We start from the raw sequence: 20,931 nt of genomic DNA, 5'->3' as shown, positions 1-20,931 counted from the left end.
TTATAAGCAGGTGCTATAAACAGCAACCTTCTGGCTGATGGTCTGCAAGAGGGAGCGAACTGTCTCTTCCAGTTCCACCAACTGCTTGGCTTTGTCTTCCAGAACTTTTTGATTGTTTTCATATGTATTTTCCAAGTCTGTCAGCAAAGGAAGGGGAAAACCAGCTTAATTAGTGGTGTTTTAATGCAGTGAAATGTAAATCATTATAGTTACAGATAAACTACTATTCAAATTTATTTTTATTGCGGAAAAGAATGATTAAGGGAAAAAAACCCCAAAGGCTGGAATGGCACCTTTTTGTTTCCTTAACATTGGGACATAAAGCAACAAGGAAGTAATTTTCCATAAGTGGAAATCCAAAAGTATACTTTGATTCCCGTTGTAAACAGCTGTCATTCTCTGCTTTGTGGTGGCTTTTACAGAACAGTGAAATATTTTGGCTTGTTATGGTTAACACTACTCAGTGAGTCACTGTAACTGTGCAGGAGCAGCAGCTAAGGGGAAGAATGAGTTCCTGGCCTGGCAAAAACAGAAGGAAAGCTTTAGCTCTCTTGCTGATAGCTATGGGCAGATTGCCCCCTCCTGTTTCAATCCACTTTAATCATCAATAGTAAATGTTAAATTAATCTGTAAACTGGAACTGACGTGGTCCTAATTACCTTTTGTTTTAATAGCTGTCCAGGGTGGGGTGGGGGGAGCATTGTTTGAAGATAAGGGTCTTGCTTGAATGGGTTAGTCCTTGTTGTAAGCACAGTAGTTACGTTCCTTCCTTGTTGGGGTTCTCGGAGCAGTCATAGGTGCCATACCAGAAGTTTCTGCACCACTCAAGTTTCAGCTTTTTTATAGAAATCTTTGATTCAAAAGACTATGTTGTGTCCATAAGAATAAGGAAAGCTGATCAAACCTCAGTAACAAAGGATTAGCTTCTGGGATTTTTCCCTACTGCTGATGAATAGCCAGTTAAACCAGCATGAAATCACTTCATATTCCAAGGTGACAACTTACCTCCTCAGAACAGCCTTACCTTTGAGCAGCTGGAGTTTGCTGTTTGCTTGAGCCAACAAGGCTTTAGCTTCATCTTGCAACATGCCGGCTTTCCTCCTAGCATCAGCCGACTCTTCCGTCTTCTTGGCGATGAGATCTTCCACTGTTCGGTACTTGTCGCTCAGCTCGGTGTTGAGGACCTGTTGTTCCAGATTCAAGCACAAGATGGAGCTCGTTCAAAAGGCACCGCAGCGGGCCTTTGCATTTCCTCCCTCCCTGCTAATCCGGTAAAGGCGACACTGTTAGCTCAGTTAACAATCGCAGAACCGGCGTTGGCGTATTTCCCACTTAATATTCAAGACTTTAGGAGCTGGGGTGCAGACTCCTCAGTTCCCTTTTTACAGACTTGTGCCTGTTTTATGGCTTTAATACTGACCCTTGGCAAGGGGTTATGGGATTCAGCTGCACGATCCTGCACCTAACGGAAGCCATGGCCCCTAGTTCAGCTGGAAAGCTGCATGTGGTAAGGAGCTGGCACTGCTTCTGGCTGAACGCTGGCGTTTGGGGAGGAGTACCCTTGTCACCCTCGCTGTAAGGAGGACAGCTGCCGGGTTTGTGTAGGTGAAGGTGCTGGAGGAGCCACGAGGTTGGTTTCGCAGCTGTACTTTTCTCTGCGAGGTTAAAATTCACAAGTCCTATGACAACTGAATTCAACCAATAAGCAAGTTAACAAGTTGCAGCAGTGCTGGAAGTCTTTGTGTTTGTGTACTTGACAGCCACCTGAAATACTACTTAGTGTTTGGAAGTAATTGATTTGATGGATAATACATCTCTCCTGGCACAACATGCCTCTCTGGAGACCGGTGGGCTAACTACAGACAACAGATTGGAGCCATGAAAATTCCTTTGGCGGATTTGTCAATTGTTCTGTTAATGAGCGTTCTTTTGCTATTACAAAGGTGTGTAGCAGACACTGGGAGCACTTTGGTTTTATATGGAGCTAATGATTTTTCTTGGCGCTTGGTTCGGTGTATGCCAAATTCCAGGTTGTTTGTCCTGAACCTATCGTCACAGAACCATAAATACTGTATATAAGTGGAAAAAAAATTACCAGTTCTGTGGCAGATAGTAAAGCTGAGGGACAGAAACAAATCTGAAAGGCTGACAGTGACAGCATGACAGATCTCCTGCAGCTATTTCTGAACCTGAAAACCTCCCAATACTTCTCTCTCTCTGTATTGGGTACCCAAGTAAGTAAAAAGCAGCTGGTTTTGTGCACTAATGCACCTTAAGTGCATTAAGTGCCTTTTTTTTTTTTGTGCCCAGTTTGACCAGTAAATGAAATGAATCCCATGTATTCACTAATGTTCCTTTAGCCAGACCTGGGGTGAGTTTCGTTTGCTTTCTATTAGCATTTTTCCTGAGCTTCTCACCTTTTTAACTTCTTCAGCATTTTGTTTTGCAGTAACAATTTTTTCTTCTATATTGTCCACATTCTCTGAATTTGTAGCAGCCTTTTGCTTAAGGTCTTCAACACTCTTCTCTAGCTCAAACAGACGTAAGGTAGCATTGTTCAGTGTTTCTTCAGATGCTGCATTTTCAGATTCAATCTAACAGAAAGAGGGATGAGAGTTACACTTTCAAAAGACACTGAATAGAATACTAAACTTTCTGGATAAGCCCTGATAACAAATTAGTCCATATCCATAGATGTGATATAAAAAAGTGGTTTAGTTTTGCTACAGCTGGCCAACTGCAGTCAGGATGGAAGAGTCCACGGCTTGAAGATGGGGTACACAGGGGGCTGCAAAAGCATTAGGGAACATGGTTAAAAGGTTCTTGGCTGTATTACACATGCAAGCATCGCCTAATCCACAGGCAAAACTTCAGACACTTGACTCCATGTAACAATGGACTTGTGAAGCTGCCTATCTTCTAAGCTGGCCAGACTTCATGGGTATAGATAGCACTTCATGAGGGCTTTGAGATGAAATCTGAAAATAGATTCTCTGACAAGACTACAGCAATTACCACTGCAATCCACAATTACCACATTAATCCACCACTCATTTATTGTAGTCCATGCTGCAGCGGTGGATGACACTGATAGCACGGCTACACCAACACGCGACCAGCGTGGTCAACAGGTATGACTTTCCAGGGCTCCTGGCACACCTCCTGTGCTACAAGGCTACTACAGTCCTGCTCATTTAGTTTCAGTGGTGCAGGATATGGGGTGAGAAAAGCCTTTTTATTTTTTTTAAGAGCAAATGGTCCCCTAGCATCTGTCACGCTAACTCAAAAGTTGATGTGAAGGCAGGAATAGTTCAGATTAGTTTTAAGCGCAGTCTTCAATTTGCAGTACCCGAAAGCCTTCCCTAGACAGGCTTACATCAGTTTCTAAGTATCAGACTAGGTGCTGTTTCTGTATCTTAAGAAATATTCATGAGGAACTCACTGAGGTCAGCAGGTCTTGAGTTCCTTTAATGTCTTCGTCAGCTTGTTTGATGGCTTTTTCAGCTGCATTTTGAGCTTTTTCAGCTTCTTCTAGTGCTGCTTTCACCATGTCTGCAGTGACTTTAACATCTGTTGCACCTTTGCTGTGGAGCAAAACTATGTTAATGGTAAAAACACTTTTACTTTGGAACTGGAAAAAGATGTAGTCGTACACTGCAAAGGGCCATTTTTGCCCCTCAGTGAAGGAATGAGAATCTACATCAGGTAAAGTTAAACTCTGCATTTTCTGATACAATGAAATCAAAGTCTCGTTCAAGCTCCTGGTGACAGAAAACATCTAACACAGGACAGGGTTGCATACCTTGCTTTTTTAGCTTCCTCCAGTAGCATTTCTGCTCTGGCAATGTCTCCAGCGCTCTGCTGCAGAATGACCTCAACATCGGAAAGGCTTTCTACACGCTCACGGATATCTTCTGTCAGGGCTTGCAGCTGCTGGGGAGTGCTTGGCATGTCCATATTCAGCACTTCATTAGCCACTGCCTCGATGCTATCCAGGTCAGCACTGTCTTCTAGCAGACGGACGCAAAAGACAAAGATGTGAGCAAAAGCTTCCTTCTGTCAGGTCTCAGTACTCACAACTTTTGTCCAGCTGCTCCCTTAAGAAGGAGAATCATGGGAAAACTTCCTCCCCCAGCCCTACAGAAAATCAAGGTGTTAAAACTGCATCCTTGCGGTGAAATTTCCCTCTTGGGAGAGGCCCAGCAGGCGCGTAGGCCCTGCTGGCATAGCTCTCTTGGGAGCCATTTGAAGCTGTGATTAGCTGCACCACACTGGGGCTGTGGGGGGGAGACGTGAGCCCAGAGGAAACGAAGCCAACAGCTGCACATAAATCTATCTGAGCTAACAGTACGCTCAGCCTTGTGCAAACAGGGCAGGCAGGGGTTTGCCGTGCTGCCGCTTGCTAGCGAACAAGGCCCTCGTTTAACCTCTGCTTGCTTTCTTACGGAGAGATAAACTCGCAGTCTCTGACTTTCCTCCCCTGTAAGAGTACTTCGTCTTTCTACCCAGGACTTATGAACACACTTGGCAAACTACAGCAGTACCACAGCCTCAGCTGAAACGAACACAAGAACGTGTCAGTTTGCTCTCACTTTCCTATTGTCTTGGTTTTCTCTTGGTTCCAGATCTTATCATACACACTAAGTCTGGCTGAAAGGGGCAGGGGGGAGGAGACACAACTATTGCACTACCCCTTAGAAGACGAGGCAGAGCTAAAGTTTTCACAAACCCAGAATTAAAATAGAATTTAAATGTAAGGTTTTTACGCATTAGGAAGTCTCTAATCTGTTTAATAAGATTTCTCAGATCTTCATTGCTTCTGTCCACTTGTTCTTTTGTAGCATTGGTTTTGAGCAGAACTGCTTGTGCATTTTGTTTTGCTTCATCAGCTCTCTGTTTTGCCTCAGAAACCTAGAGAGAGGAAAATGGAAGACTTGATTGCATATTTGCTTATGCTTTACGGCCTGTTTTAAAACAAAAATTCAGTTGGAGTCAGAGGTAATAGTAATGAGAAATGCTTTTTCTCATAAAACTCACAGAACACTTTTAAAAGCTGGCCAAGATCCATACCACCAATGCTAGTTTAAACAACTCAGGCTAATGTTTATAGAGTTATCCATGAAGCTTCATTTTAGCAAGCTCCCTTTCTGAGGATCTTTACAAGCATGATGAAGTTACACAACCAAGAAGAAGTATTTTGAAGTAAGCCAGGCACATACTTTGTCAGTTGGTATCTAAACTTGTGTTACAACTGAAAGTTTTTTGGGGTTTGGGGTTTTTTTTTTATATCTAACAATGGATTTGACATATTACCATTCTGGAGAGTTGCTCAACTTCTGCTAATGCACTGAGGATATCTCTGTCAAAATCCATGGCTTTCTGCCAGGCGTTGTGAGCTACGGTCACCAGCCCATCGCAGCCAGGTCCTCCACACTTCGTCTTTCCATCATCTGTTCGACAGTTCAAACCACCACACTCGGACTCGGCACAAGAGGCTCCCACGGGAGTGCCACACGTCTGCAGAGACACATCAGACAAGGGAAGCAGTTACGGCTCTGCTGCCCTTGCTCAGCTGCGAGGGGGATGGAGTTGGACACTGCTCTGCACCGTGTTGTTTCTGCCCCTTGCCGTAGCATCCCAAGTACCACAGGGAAGGAAGGTGAAGTAGAGTAGCAAGCTGGAGGTGGTTCCTGCAGCAGGTCCATACCAGCATGACTTTAATCTTTCTTGCCTTCACCTCAGTTACAAATAGGCAGCTCCCTGATGCTGAAGTAGCTGGAGGGTGTGAGGCAAGCCTTGCTGCACCTGCATTGTCTGCTTCTCCTGCACATCATCTTTCACTGGAACACTGCATTTAAGCTTTGGTTTCAGGCTGGGAGCTACTACTGTCTGTATGTCTTTTGTTTGCAGCCTAACTAGTTGGAGGAAAATCTGGCCATCCCAAGAAGCTCTTTTATAAGGAAGAAAGCAAGTGTTTTGTACAGAGCAGTGTCTTTTCTTTCACTCTAATGCCCTAGAAATGATAGGACAAGGGGCAATGGGTGCAAGCCGGAGCATAAGAGGTTCCACATAAACATAAGGAAAAACTTTTTCACAGTGAGGGTGCCAGAGCACTGGAACAGGCTGCCCAGAGAGGTTGTGGAGTCTCCTCTGGAGACATTCAAAACCCGCCTGGATGCGTTCCTGTGTGACCTACTCCAGGTGGTCCTGCTCTGGCAGCGGGGTTGGACCAGATGATCTTTTGAGGTCCCTTCCAACCCCTGACATTGTGATTCTGTGAAATGAAATACTAAGAGGCTGAAATGCTCCAAGTTGAACAGGAACCTTTTTTTTCATCTCCCTTAAAAAACTGTCCCATTCCCTTCCACCAAATGTTTGCTCTGATTTAATCTTTCCAGAACATGTTCTAATTTGCGAATTGTTATCAAGGATGTGTTCCCATAGAAAATTTCAGGGTAGATTATTTTTTTTTTTTAAAGCAAAACTGTTTCAATCAGCAACATTTGTACTGAAAATTATCCACTACTTGGTCAATCGTTTGGCTGACGAAATCACTCAGGGGTTGTTTTAGCCAGAGGGAAAATTGGAAAATTCCCCATTCTTTTGAGGTTCTTTTCCCTTTCCACCCTGCCCCTTTTGCCAAATAATAGTCACTAACCAATACACTTTGCAGCCAAAAAACCTCTCTGGGAAAACCGAGGAGCTGTGCCAAGTTAGCTGCAGCTGTCTGCTGTGAAGTGTAAATGAGTCCCTCTTACCTGTTTGGCATGCAACCCAGCAGTAGCTAGAAAGCAGAAAGATTTTTTTTTTTTTTTTTTTTTGGTGTCCTGTGATTACACCTCCAAGCAATTCAGTGTTTACGGCCTCGATAAACATCTACCCAAGATTTGCAGTCCTCAAGAACAGCTAGGCAGGAATGCAGGGGAAGGGAAACTAACAAAAAGATGCCTCTCTTCCCTCCGGAGAAGAAAGGAGGGCTGGGGGAGTCGGGAGGGATGACCATAGCTATAAAGGACAGGGAACAATTCAGAACTCATCCTCGAACACAGGCCTGGCCTGCCCAGGGGAGTTAATGAGCAGTCCCCTGCAGCCCGCCTTCATGCGGGATTGTTCTCTGAATGCAGCTGGCTGACTTCAAAGGGAAACTCAGGGAACACCCAGCCTCTCCCAAGAAAAAGCCACCCTTGATCATGTTTACAGATGAGCAGGCAGCTCCAACAGAGAAAATGCCCTTTTGACTCCAGCTCCCTGTAAGTTCTGCTTTGTCTCACACACGAGGACAGTTGTGCTTTGTCTCAAGCACGAGGCCGGAGCATGGTGATGCCGAGGACGGCGGCCCGTCGGTGCGAGCAGAAGCGCTGCCTGGCTGGGCGCTGCACAGGCAGAGCGTGTACCCTGCAGCGCTGCAAAAAGGGGGAGAGGAGCCTAGGGAAAACCAGCCCGTGAGCTGAGGGCAGGCTTCAGAGGATGGCTGCAGGTTGGATAGCAGCCGGTCTCAGCCGCGTACCTTCTCGGCCACTTCAGAGAGATCCAGGCTCTGCAGCTTGCCTGCGAGTTCATCCAGAAGGCGTGACTGCTCTTCTTGTTTAGCCTTGAACTGGGCCTCCTTCTCATTGATTAAGTCTTCCACTTCCCGCCGTGTTTGCGCTGACAGCTCCACGGCACTATCAGGGTGAACAGTGGAGGCATTGACCCTCTCCTCTGCCTCCAGCGACATCTGGAAATACTTGGTGATACTATCCAAGGCTCCTGCAGAAATCAGATGGCTCTGCTCAGAAATCTATTAAGTTAGCCAAAGTAATCTATATTATGGAGGTTAGCAATACGAATATTAAGCTAAATGAAACGCTAGCCTTTGCAGTTGTATTCAGTGCCATTGCAAGGATGACAGAATTTGACCTGTCATGGAGGAAAACCAAAAATTGTTCATTTTTTTTGCGTGGTTGACAGTGTGTCGAGTTTGCTGGATTTTGAAGTTAAGCCTTTCTCTGACCCTAGTGGCTGAATTCTGCTTGCCCTGAGGGCAAAAGGAGATCCAGCCTTTTAGGTTAACAAGGCAACACTCTGTTTTCTAAGGATTCGCTTATCCCATTAGTTCTCACTGCCTTCCCTGGGATGTCTGGCTTATGGAGTCACTGCTTGGAAACTGGTCAGAGCTTTCCCAAGGACCAACTGCTTGACGAAAGATGCTGATTTATGGAGCTGTTAGTTTTGGACAGCTCCTGGAGAGGCCTTGAGCGGGTGTGAGGGACCCCGCAGGGGTGGGTGGCCACACTCTGCACCTCGGGGCAGCTTTCCTCTGCAGAATGCCAGAAGTCAGGGACTCCCCTGTTTCACATCCTACTTGCCTTGCTCTGTGAAATCCCATGTTCACTAGAAACAATCTCAGACTTCCTGCAAAGCAGGAAATAATAATAAAAAAAACCCAAACACCTTTTTTTCAAGCTGGAATGAAGTCAGCTTTCAAAATTTCCAAAGAATTTGGTGACATTCCTCTTTCTCCAGCAAGTTTTGATTCTTGGCACATTTCAGTGTGCCCATGGGCATGCGAGGCTTGGGTGGCATGGAAGAACTGGACCCTTATGGTGTGCTCTTAGTCACAAAGACCCAGGTAGTTTTTTTTCAACCAAAACAGCAATTTAACAGACCAGGGAGAGCAACGGAGATCTCCAGGTGTATCCTGGAATCTGCTGCGCTTTCAGCTGTTGTGTCTCAGCTAAAATGTATTAATCAAGAGACTTTAAGACAATTCTGTGCCCCAAGAACCTGAGCCAGCTTTGCAACGTGCAGAGGGAGAGAGAGAGAGGGTGAGGGGACAAAACAAAATTCCTGCTGCATCAGCAACTCTGCTAATACCCAGAAAGAAGCTGCCCTCCTAGGAACTGTGTTTTATTGCAAGTTAGAATATTAACCTGGTATTTAAAACCATGCACTAATTAAATCTTTGGCCACCCCACGGCTTTCTCCCCCTCCTGCGACACTTACCCCGAACATCAGAGATCTTGATGAACTCTAGCTGTTCTGCAAGTTCTTTCACGACACGGTCTAGGCTTTTGGCATCTGTCTCCAGCATGCTCAGGTCAGTGTCTGTGCTATTGCTCTTCGCTGCTAAGGCTGACAGGTTCTCTTCTATGTCAGCTATTTTAACTGTAACATCTGCTGTCAGCTTTCTGTAAAACAGAGGCATGGGACTCAACAGGGGGAGGAGGAAGGGTTGTAAACCTCGGTGCCTCACTGCACTGAAGCGTGGTGGTGAGAGCTGGGCCGAGCTTCTCCCACAGCAGGCCCTGTCCTCCCTCAGTGGAGCTGTAAATGATTTGTAACATGCCTACCTGTTTTGTTTCCTTTATCATACAAAACTACTTTTTAATCTACAGCACGTTTATAAACTCAAAGCACCAAATTGCTCAGAAAACAGCTGCTTTGTGTAAAATTAACTGGAGGCAGATTCCAGAGCACTGGAGTAATGCTCTTGTATCATGGCAACTGCATAGGTCAGAGTTGACTACTATGATCCATACATAATTTGCTTCCCATCCCACACAGCTACAAATGCAGTTTTGATTACTACGAGCTCATGGGACAGATTTGAACTTGAGGAAGCGGGGCAGTGGCAGGGGGGGGCGCTTTAGTTTTAACACAATAGATTCTTTTAACTCATCTGTAAAGATCCGTCCTCACCAGCCGCTTCTCTAGGGCTATGAAGGAAAACCTCCTGCCCTCAGCATTCAGCATGGCCTCAGTGAGCCCCGGAGCAGGCTTTAGCTAGTGGGATAACCCTAAAAGGAAAAGCAAGTGTATGCTACATGTCAATGCTGCTGGAGAACAGAAGTGGGCATAGGAAGCTATTCCCATTCATGGTGATCCCACCAAACACAGCATTTCCTCATTATGTAAGAACTAGGCAGTATTTAAATCACAGCTCTCTCATAGCCCAAGAACCCACTGTTTTCCAGGAGTCCTCAGTACTTCCTCTGTAGAGCCAGAGAGGAGCAATAGCAGATACACATATACTTATGTTAGGGAAAAGCAGCTCCTCACCTGCTCTGACCTCCCTCAGTACACACAGAAACCAAACACAGCAGCAACCCTTGGCTCTCCAGCTGGAGGGAGGGAACTGCAGGGCACAAGCGTATCCCTAATTGAGACATTTGTGCTTTAATCCTCACCCCTTTGCTTTGTGCAGTCCCCCTTACAATGCACAAGCAAGCTCAAGCAGTTGCACACAGGGCTAGAAAGCATCTATAATCCTACTTGATGTTAAACTGCCCCATCTCCAACAGCACAAACTACCATCTTTTGTGTGCTTAGCCCTAAAACAAAATACAGGGCTCCTACCCTGAGAAAAATGGAAACAATCCTTGTTACAAACCTGGTGCTTCCCCCCCACACATGATCAGAGTGCAGAAAGGAGCCCAATTTCCCAACTCATCAGCTACACGCAGCAGAAATCCAGGAATTTAATCTCTCCCCTCTTCATTCTCTCACATAATAGCAGTGTTTGTCCTTTGCCCCAGGGAAGCGCAAGGCAGGCATGAGTGGCTCCGTGGTAATTAGCTGCCTGGTGCGCAGTGGGAGCAGAACAACCCCTGCCCAGAGCACGGCAGCTGCACTGCTCCTACCTTCCCCAGCGAGGTTTCTGCTGACAGGACGGATGCTCACTGCCGGCGCTGAGCCAGTGCTCCACCACTGCGAGGAGCCACAGGGTACCCTGCCCAGCTGGAGGAGCAGAGCTGGGGTGTCCTCAGCCCAGGATGGGGCATCAGTTACCCAAGTAAGTCCCAGCTTGCTGGCACTCCCACTCCTTCCCACGCTAGACATACCCAGGTAACCGCAACTGTACTCACTCTGCTTCCTCAAAGAGATTCCCAATGTTCTTCAGGGGCTCGGCAGCTGGATTTTGAGCAATGATGGTTTTAATTTCACTGAGCTTCTCCTCCAGGGTGCTGAGTGTCTGCTGGTATGGGCCAGTGACTCCAGTGACTTTGAGGGCATTAGCCCTATCCAGGAACTGCTGGGTCCTATTAGCCAGCTCACTGATGATCACGTCCCAGAGGGCGAAGCACTGGTGGCATGGCACGCAGTCGGGGAAGAAGCCCGAGTAGCCCCGGGAGCACTTGTCACAGCGTGGCCCTTCCACCCCTTCATTGCAGATGCACTGCCCGGTGGCACGGTCGCACTGCGGGGTCTGGATGCCACGAGGGTTGCAATCACACGCTGGAAGGAGAAAAAGGCACGTGTGAAAGCTATGGCGAGGGAAATGACAGTGACATTGACAGGAGGAGAAAAATAATCAGTTTCAATGAAGTGGTGAAATTAGCATAGAAGCGGTCTGCGTCTGGATTATAAAAAGCTAATTATGGATGTGTCTGCTTGGGTATGTGGAAACCAGGGCTGAGTGTGAAAGGGGAGAGAGACAGGGAAATAACTCTAGGGTAGACCAGGATTTGCACTTCTCAGAAACAGGCACAATAATGGAGCAAGGACAGGCACTTCTTACAATGTTTAGATATCAGTTGGATAGCAACTAAAGACAAAGATCCCAGTTTCACTCCTACAATGAAGAGTAAGTAGAGCAAGGCTTTCCAGACAGGGAAAGAAATGACAGGCAGGCGCACAGCAGAGGGTTTAAGAGCCAAACATGAGTGAAATGGGAAAAGTGAACAAGGAACAACCTTGTTCACTGTCTCCTCCAGCACAGGAGTAGGGGTCAACTGAGGAATCCAGCAGATCAAAACCCAACCACCTTCCCCTGCACCTCCCACGGACAGCACAAGAAAAGGAGATCATTGTTGATTACACAGCACTTAGGTAGTAGCGGAGCTCCCTACCACAAGACACTGTGGGTGCTAAAAGTGGCTTCAAAGAAGAACATGACAAATTCATGGAGTAACAGCCCTTGAGAGATCTACGCAGAGGTACAGGGCCTGGCTCAGGGCACACTCCTGCCACGGATGGTGGGAAAACATTCACAACATGCTTTGAGGAGCCTGTCACTGGGCTGACGTTTTGGGTATACAGAAAATGGGGAAAAAAATCAGGCAGTGAGAAGTACATAGAACAAAGAGCATGGTCATGGGCAGCCCTGTCTGAGCGAGGAGAGAGAAGGCTTCTCCAACACAGGTGCTAACGTCCAAGAGCCTATATGTTGTTTGTCACCCTCAAGTGGGAATGCGGACACAGATAATTTTTTAATTATTTCACACTTTGAGCACTAACTCAGGAGTTCGTATTCACATCTTCCCGAAACAGACTTTCATTCTTATTTTTGTAACTGTGAACACCTACCTATCTTCATATGCTAGTCAGGTAAGACCCAAGGGCTCCAGGTGGTTGCCAAACTGGAGTGATGAAGTTTTGGCAACACCCTTTTTTTAACAAGCTTTTAGAATAAAGATGCACTTCTTTGGCACTAACCTGCCATGAACAGAAGTTACTCAACTTACTGATACACCGTCATTTCTAAAAGCACAGACGCTTTGTACACTATAACACCATCAGGAGAAGCGTTTCCACGCAGCAGGGCTGCCACTTGACCTCTCCTCCTCCTTAATTATGCAGGCAGCAGCAGAGGAAATTACCAACCTGCAAAGCTTTTAATAAAGGGATGACAGCAAAGAACAAAAATTGTTCTTGAAAGTATTCTGGTCATCTGCCTACCATCATGGCAGAGTACACATGAAGCAGGTCAAGCGCACAAGGAACAAGCAGGTTCCTTGAACAGGAAAAGGAGTGATACGTGATAAAACCCCTCACTTACACATCCATTTACCAGGCATCCTTGAAGGAGGTTAATGGCTCGAAAAGGTCCATAAATCAATTCACACTCCCCAAGCACATGCCCCCTTGAAAAAAGGGCAAAACACAAAGCCGTTTTCAAGATTGTACATTGCTTGCTTCAATGCTAAAACACAGTGGTGGTCCTCACTTCAAAAATTACACAAAGAGCCTCAGCAGAACAAATCGCTCCTCAACAAAACGACTTTCTTGTACAATGTGAATATGATAGGCAAGAGACAAAAATAACTTCTGCTGCCTGCACAATTGAGCAAAATGGTCCTTTGTTCTTTGAATTATACCCTAACACAAGAGATTGTTTTTACTTTACATCGAAAGTGCTTAAGTAGTCAGCTCGCCATGGAATATGTTCCCTGCAGGCAAACTGTCGAGTTCCTGTCTGAAGGAGGTCAGTTAACCCTTCTGTCAACTAATAAGGTCTTCGGTATAATGATGAATTGTCCAAATTCCTCTGCACAGAAAGAGGCTAAATGGCATGTGGTTTTTCTCAAAGATCCTGAGATCTGATCAAGTTACATGAATACTTGCTGCTGGCAAATCAAACCACTATATTTACTCGGGGATTTAAAAAGCTTAAAGTGAAAAAAAAAACCCAAACCCCATTGTTGGTAATTCTACTCCTGAATACCTGCATGTTCAGGCAAGGCAGATGACATGGCTTTAGTAGCATTTACATGGTAATGTGGATTCCAAAACCTCTGGAGCCAGAAAATGCCAGGGAAGGGGAGAGGAGGATTTTAAAGTACTAACTTGTTTACAAAGTGAAACCCCACACTCCATGGCTGCCTGTTGGGAGATGATAAAGAGCAAAGAAGTGATTTATTCTAAATGTAGCATAACAGCTGGAAGAATCATCGCATTTCTAGAATTCTAAAAAACTTCCAAACTGAGCTTTGTGGGACCCATGAGAAAATTGCACAGGGCGGCTAGAAACATTACTGTGGGTTATTTCTCCATTTTAGGATGCTCTACAAGCCCAGAAGCAGGCAATGGTAGCTCTGCATTAACTCAGTAGTGTGATTCCAACATATATAAAATGGCTTTCAAAAGTGCTGGTTTCACACTTGCTCTTTCTTTTCTTCACGATTTTCTCAACCCATTAACTGTGCACAGGACCACACCAGCTTCCAAACCAAAAGGTAAAACTGAAGATAATTTTATCTCTATTTTTACGTAAAATCACATCGTTTAAAGGAAAACAAGAAAAAGCCTCTCTCAGTACTCAAGTAAGAAGATTCCAGTTTTTCTTTCTGTTTTTAAAATTTGGGAGGCATTTCCACATGTTGGTGGTACGGTCTCTCTAGCCACAGCCCTCGGACAATTCCTTGCTGTGGCACTGACTGAAACACTTTTAAATTCTCACAAAAGCATCACTGCTCCTCTTACAGCTCACATCCTGTGAGCAAACGTTTCATCTCACAAATGACAAGTGCATGCCAGTATTTGGTTACACATGATATTCTTCTAGATGACCCCCAGCGTTTCCACCAGAGATGACTGAAACCATGTCTGTTCCTTGCTAGAGTCAGTCTCTGAGTACTTTTATCAGAAGCTGGGGCCCAATTTCTGGACACAGCATTAATAATGAAATTAAGCCAGCCAGAAACCCACAGAAACTGCCCTCCAAGGTCGTGTGGAACAGGACTTCCATCATCTCCAACGCCTCTAGTGGACAAGTCCCATATCCTGTGCTCTGGCCACCACCAACAGGCTTTTACACCCCAGCAAGGAGCACATCCAAGGCCACTGCATAGAGCATCTTCCCTTTACAGCACAGGTGGGGATCAAACCCTCCACTGACTGCAGCTGTGGCCACTTCTCAAGAGGAAAGCCAGTCCAGGCCAAAACCACATAAAGCCACCTAGGTAGTGAGAAGCACCTTGAACGCTCTGGGCCAGCAGGCAAATAGCTCAGTGCACAGGTTTCACCCCTTTGCCTCATGCAACACCTGCCTACCAAGCTGCTGCTGGCCTCAGTCTCTGTGAGATTTCAGGGCACAACTTTGTCCTAAAAGTGACAAAAAAGCAGCTTTGCCCTAAAGCGACAAAGGCACACTAACAGTGGCAGGCAGGATCCCTGTGAAAGGAAAGGAGGACCTCCTAGCTGGCACAGACTGGGAAAGGCTAGCATAGGATTGGCAAATAGCTCATGGAAGACTAACTGGGTTACACACCCATCATTCATGATGGTGGGTGCACACCCACCAAAAAGATTCACATGATATTTGGTTATCGCCACCAACGCACTGGGATGTGAAACCAGGAGATGCCTTGATTCTTACCATCCGCTAGAAACAGAGCGAACCCTATGCTAGAATGATCCATCATGTCATGCCCAGCATCATTTTTGGCCAGAGTACCCCAGTAGCACTTCTAGCCGTAGTGGAATTCTTGCTCCTCTAACACCTCCTTCGTTAATTCCTATGGCCACCATGTGAGTCAGCTCCTGGGCAGGCGAGTGCTAATGATGCTTTCCTTTATGGCTTCCGAGGTACTCAAACGGGCAATCTTCAAAGTATCACTTGGCTCTGGAGATTTAAGCTCTAACCAGCACACTCCTAAGTCTGATGTAACACCTCAGTAGCAGCTATACCACTCTAGTTTTGGCTACTGGTTAATCTAACGTTTTTCAAGAACAAGAAGAAACACATAGGCACATCTAGGGATGTAGAAATGTTTCAGATGTTAGTCAGTAGCTAGCAATGGCTTTGTACTCCACTAACATAGTATTACAACAGGGAAAGACATAAATCCTTCAAGCTTTTAAATGCCTTGCCTATGCTTACTAGAAATTGGGAAAAGTGGTTCATTTTGCACCGCAAAGCCACACAGATGTTGAGTTTTATGTGAGAGATTTAGACGCCTTAACCAGTTTGGGTTGGAAATGGCCTTCAACACAAATGGTTGATTACTCTCCCTTCATACAGAGGGGTAGACCAAGGCTGAGGTAAAGGGCTGCAAGTTAACACAGACAGGGCTGCTTGCTTTGAAGATCAGCTAGACAGGGATCAAATCTGCCCCTGGGTAAGCAGAGCAGGACACTGCAGTACCTCCCATGGAAAACACACTGGAGGAAAAGAAGTCTTTTGAAATTATTGGCCAAAGATTTGAGAGTTTTCAAAGGAGCAGTTACTAAATTAAACAATAGGTTTCTGTTTCAAAATGTCATTGTGGAACTGGGTGTATTGTTTTCTTTAATTGAGTGTTTAAGTCAAGCAGACATTCTTCTGTGGCATACTCTGACCTAAGTGAAATCACATTTTTGACAGGAAGATTTTCTAGCCAAATTCTTCAGTCAGGATCTGCTGATTAGCAACTTATAAGCATAAAAGATTGTAGCTTCATCTGTTCACAAATGCATGTGCACATATATGCATGCACACAGTGTATCCATGGGTAATTTTTATACCACCTTGATCAATGCATTTCTCTTTCAGTAAGTTTTTTTCCTGATCTTAAAGGTAAAAGCAACACTCATATATGTTTATTGAATGTAGTCTTGTAGAAACCCAAGGGCACAAATCCCAAAGAAGTAAATGACAAGCTCAAGTGGTTTGCTTTAAGCTCAGAAAGATCTATGAACCACTTTATCTTTCACTTACTCTGACAACTCTGCTACCTTTCCCTCTGATTTTAAATATTCAGAACTCACTTCCATTTAAACTACTGTAATTTAATATGTGGCATATTTGCATATCACTTAATTTAAACTAAAGTCTGTCAGAGCAGTTGCTACTACAGCCAAGATGATAAAATAGATACTGAGAGGGCTGTGTGAAGATCAGCATCAGTGTTTAATGCCTTATTGCAGGATGCTAGGAACAAGCAAGTGTCATACATCATCCTACACAGAACAGAAATCATTTTTGCAGAAGTATTTTCTTTACTGCTTGAGATTGCGGGTGGAGAGCATCAAATGTTTAACTCCTCCGCAGCAAAAAAACAAAGGGTCTGTTCAAACATGATTTCCTGGCATCATTTCCCAGTGGTAGCGAGGCACTATGATGAGAAAACCATTCAGCAATTTGTAAGGTTGAAAGTTTTGCAGAGCTAGCAAATTTCTTCTGAATAATCAGCTATTGATTCAAATTACCCTGTAAGCATATTGCCAACTCCTCAGCGTTACGATTTTCATTATGACTGTTAAGATAAGATCCCAGCCTAGAATTACTAGAGTTGTGCTGCATTTTAACATGCTCGCAGACCTTGCCAAAAGGGCAATTTTCTAGAAACAATCAATACACATTACAGTATTTTAAGACCACGGGTCAACTGAAATTATGAAGCTCAAAGTGAAATTCATATTTCCTTTAGCGCAGAATTTGTCTGACTTCCTTTAGACACGTATCACAGCAGAAAAAGATACATCTGCTAATCTTTCCCTTTGCACCATAAACACCTCCTGTAAAAGAAGCCTACATGCCTAGTTTAAGATCCAGGTATTAAATTAAGATTATGAAGCCTATTCTTAAATGGCAATGGAGTAATTTTCAGTGAACAGATGTTTCAGCACCAGGTACATAACAAAGACTAAAAACTGAGAAAAACAACTTCTTGCCAATGTCTGCAATGAGTGTTTGACAAAAACATGACTTTTCTCATCTTCATTCAATTAAATTCTTCTTTTTTTTACAATAGGGCTTGATACTCAAGTCCAACACAGAAAAATATTGACAAAGGTATGCTTCTTGTAAAGGGGAGATAGCAATACAACCTAACTTTCCAACTCATGCAGTGCCTTTTTCTAACCGCACTCTGTTCTGTTTGTTCAATTAAAACAGTAATGATTGTAAAATTGTCATCTTTATATTATATGAAACACATAAACTTCAAATATCTACTATGCAAGGGCCTTTGCAGCCACACCGTATCTCACAGGCTTCCCAGTAGCCTGAAGCCTCCTGCTAGAAATGTGCTTTGTGGGCTGAAGCTGGCGCAGAGCTCAGCATGCTGAGTCCTGCACTGTGGTTGCCAGGCTTTGGAAAAACTCCAGCACAATGCCTGGGAGACTCGAAATTTGTAATCCTGTTATTTACTACCTTAGCAAGGACTTCTGTGCACATGCACGCGTTCACGTGCAGGCTCGTGTAGAGCTGCATATAGCTTGTAGCTGAAGCAACAGCCAGAACAGTCCTGCAAAGGGACTGGCGCTGCCCGCTGAGCAGACGGTGCTCACTGCACAGTTCCTGCTCGCTGTAATCCTCACAGGGACCCGCACAAGGCTGAGAGACACACTGGGCTTTTCCCTATCCTCTACGCCTCTCCTGTGCTTGTTTCAGGCATTAGGTTAAATTAAATGAGTAACCGTGTGGGTTTTTTAAAGCATGGGGTAAGCAGTCTCTGAAGACCCAGTCCTACAGACTCTCTGCAGTGTAATCCCCAGTGGACAACTGTGGGTGGCGGGAGTGTAGCCAGCACCGAGGGGCTGACATGCTGCCCAGATGTAGGCAGATGCCTACCTTAGCTTGCCCCAGCAGTCTGGTCCCACTGTGCTCACTGGGGTCATGCAGAGAGCAGACATGGGATGATGCTTTCTCTCCACTGCAGGGAGCACAGACTGCAAACCAAAGCAGCCAGACGAGGTGCAAAACCCCAGCTTCTGCTTCACCATCTCCGATCTTACTAAGATTTCTACAAAACAAGTCACAGGCAGCAACCTGCAATGCTCACCGCTAACGATGGGGACAGCAGGGAAGCATGCCCTGGAGTCTGGCTTTCAGTGGAATGGGGACAGCAGGGAAGCATGCCCTGGAGTCTGGCTTTCAGTGGAGTGTGCTGGGACCCTGGGGCCACATCCACAGCTCGGTGCTCCTGCAAGTGCCTGGGAATCCGTGCGGGCCTGCGGCTCCCAGCCTGTCCTAGATGGGCCATTTTATACATCTCCCTAAGCTGTGGCCAGAGGTTATCTGCAGGCACTTGTGTTCACATGACCTCACTTTTTTTTTTAGTAATTAAAAAGTTTTTAAAGGGTGTCAACAGCAATGTGGGCAGTACAGTCCATTTCTCAGCAGGAGCTTGTGTCTCTTGATGCCAACAGCATGAAGACCTCTTGTCAAGAGATCACACATTACTACCCCTTGAGTGATGCACCCTGCAGTTTCCAACCTTGAGCAGACGCTGCTTGCCCTGGCCAGCAGAGGATCCCAACCTGGCGGCGTCAGGACTGATGTCCACACCTCCGCATCAGCTTGGTGCCCACAGCGAAGACTGTCTGTCCATACTGACATGGTTCACAGCTCCCGCCATTCCAGATCAGTTTGTATTTTCTTCCCGAACGCAACACAGAACGTGGCCTTAGGCCAGCGTGAGTGTGCCACTGAGGGAAGGTGGCACACACTATGGCCAGGAGTCCATGTGTAGCCCTGCAGCTGGAGCTAACATCTTTGTGACAAATCCCTGTCTCAGTTCCAGTTTCACCTTAGCCACAGGCCATATTTAAGCTATTTTCCAGGGACATTGGTCTGCAACTCCGTAAACTGCACAGTTTTCCAGTTTGCCTGCAAACTGCTTACAACTGAGAGCTGCTACTTGCCCATGAGGTGGCTGCAAGTCTGCCAGCCTGAACATCACCCCTCCACTCACCAGGACTAAATGAGGGCTGAGAAGTTGCTTCTCTCCCTTGTCAAGGAAGGATGGGAGACAGGGCAGGAGGCACTGACCCCACCACACCAGGGAGACTTCGCAGTGCTGCACGGCTGGTTGTACTCCACAAGTGAGCGCACCCTTGGAGCCTATCCAGGGCATCACGCCGCAGGTTGCCATGGCTTAGACCTGGGCATCAGCTCTCCCCATCAGCCACAGAGACCTCCTGTTGGACGCAAACCTGAAGGAAAATCTGCATTTCCACCCAAGCAGTTTTTCACAGGCTCAAAAGGCAGCAGAAACTCCACTAGAGGACAGAAATGCTGGTACGCTGCAAAATCCTGCTGATAAGGTAGGCAGATGGACTCCATCAATAAACCCTGATGGAGACAGCTGATACCAAGAGACAACCCCTGCCTCAGAGGTGGCAGGGTCTGTGCCCCTCACCACGCCAGAACACACACAGCCTCCCCAAAGGCTGCCTCGCCCTGCAAGAAACCCAATATGTACTCGGGAACTGGGACAATTCCCCAGCCCTTTCATCTGCTGCATTAACCAAGTAGCTGTGACCTGCCTATCTGGTTAGATAATGGGCTCTAAGGTATCTCTGTTGTAGGGGATTTGTTAAAGACCACAGCAAGCACATTCCTCCCTGCAGGAAAAAATACCTTTATCTACTGCAAACCCTCCTGGCAAAGGCTCTTATTTGAACAGAGATACAAGTTTGTTCTGGTCTGGACAGTGTTCGAAGTTTCTTTTCCAGCTAATGAACAGACTTGTTTATAATGAAAAGGACAGAGAGCACCCGGTTTTCTAAACAAGCAACTTCATGGCGCTCTGTTTTGCGGCATGTAGCTGTGGCTAACCCGCTGCACGGTCTCTGCTTGCTCCTTTATTTTCATCTGAAATATAAGGAAAGTCTCCTACTAAGTCAAAATCCTCATATCTTCAGGCCCAGTCTCCCTAACAAGACACAAGAGGAGACAGTGGTCTTCCACTACGTACAATCAAAATGCAAAGGAAACTGGTTTCCAGAACAATTCTCAAACTCAAACACTTGCACTACGTTTTCCTACCACACCGGCTTACCTGACAGCATTGCACCTAATTGTTAAAGAACAGCCCACTTCTGAACAGGGAGGATTGTTTCTAAATAAGGGTCCGACAAGAAATAAAATAAAACAGGCAAGCACTGGGCTGGGCTCCTGCCATACCTCCTATCCCTGGAGGCACCAAAACCCCAGGGACAGACCCCACCATGCCCTCCTCCCTCATTTCCAAGGCTTGTGTGGGCACTGGTGGGGGTCACCAGAGGGGCTGCTCCTGGCAGGTGTGTTCCAGCACACCTGGCCACCAGGTCATTTCCAAAAGGACCAGGTGGAGCAGGCGCCAGGGTCGGACTTACCTCGGCACTCCACACCTGGGTCGCCCCAGAAGAGCTCCTGGCACTCCCGGCAGGTCCGTCCTCCGAAGCCTGGCATGCACTGGCACTGCCCCGTGAACTGCCAAAACAAACACCAGCAGGAGATGTGACCACCTCGGCAGCTCGGCC

General features: G+C 46.0%; 1 protein-coding gene across 1 annotated transcript in view; it reads right to left on the bottom strand.

Annotated features, from left to right (window-relative positions):
- The window catches only part of LAMB1 (laminin subunit beta 1), a 43,461-nt gene continuing 22,530 nt past the window's right edge, over positions 1-20,931 (bottom strand). The window contains exons 23-33 of the mRNA XM_086474009.1: positions 20,785-20,881; positions 10,848-11,217; positions 8,986-9,170; positions 7,508-7,749; positions 5,314-5,517; positions 4,767-4,911; positions 3,803-4,010; positions 3,443-3,584; positions 2,418-2,594; positions 1,025-1,184; positions 1-137 (exon numbers count right to left, since the gene is read on the bottom strand). Of these exons, the coding sequence (XP_086330135.1) occupies positions 1-137; positions 1,025-1,184; positions 2,418-2,594; positions 3,443-3,584; positions 3,803-4,010; positions 4,767-4,911; positions 5,314-5,517; positions 7,508-7,749; positions 8,986-9,170; positions 10,848-11,217; positions 20,785-20,881 (2,067 nt within the window). The remainder of the gene's footprint in view (positions 138-1,024; positions 1,185-2,417; positions 2,595-3,442; positions 3,585-3,802; positions 4,011-4,766; positions 4,912-5,313; positions 5,518-7,507; positions 7,750-8,985; positions 9,171-10,847; positions 11,218-20,784; positions 20,882-20,931) is intronic.

The sequence above is a fragment of the Leptosomus discolor genome, chromosome 1 (assembly GCF_034619465.1).
Source record: "Leptosomus discolor isolate bLepDis1 chromosome 1, bLepDis1.hap2, whole genome shotgun sequence".
Lineage (NCBI taxonomy): Eukaryota > Metazoa > Chordata > Aves > Leptosomiformes > Leptosomidae > Leptosomus > Leptosomus discolor.
This window is presented reverse-complemented; position numbering and strand designations above follow the sequence as displayed.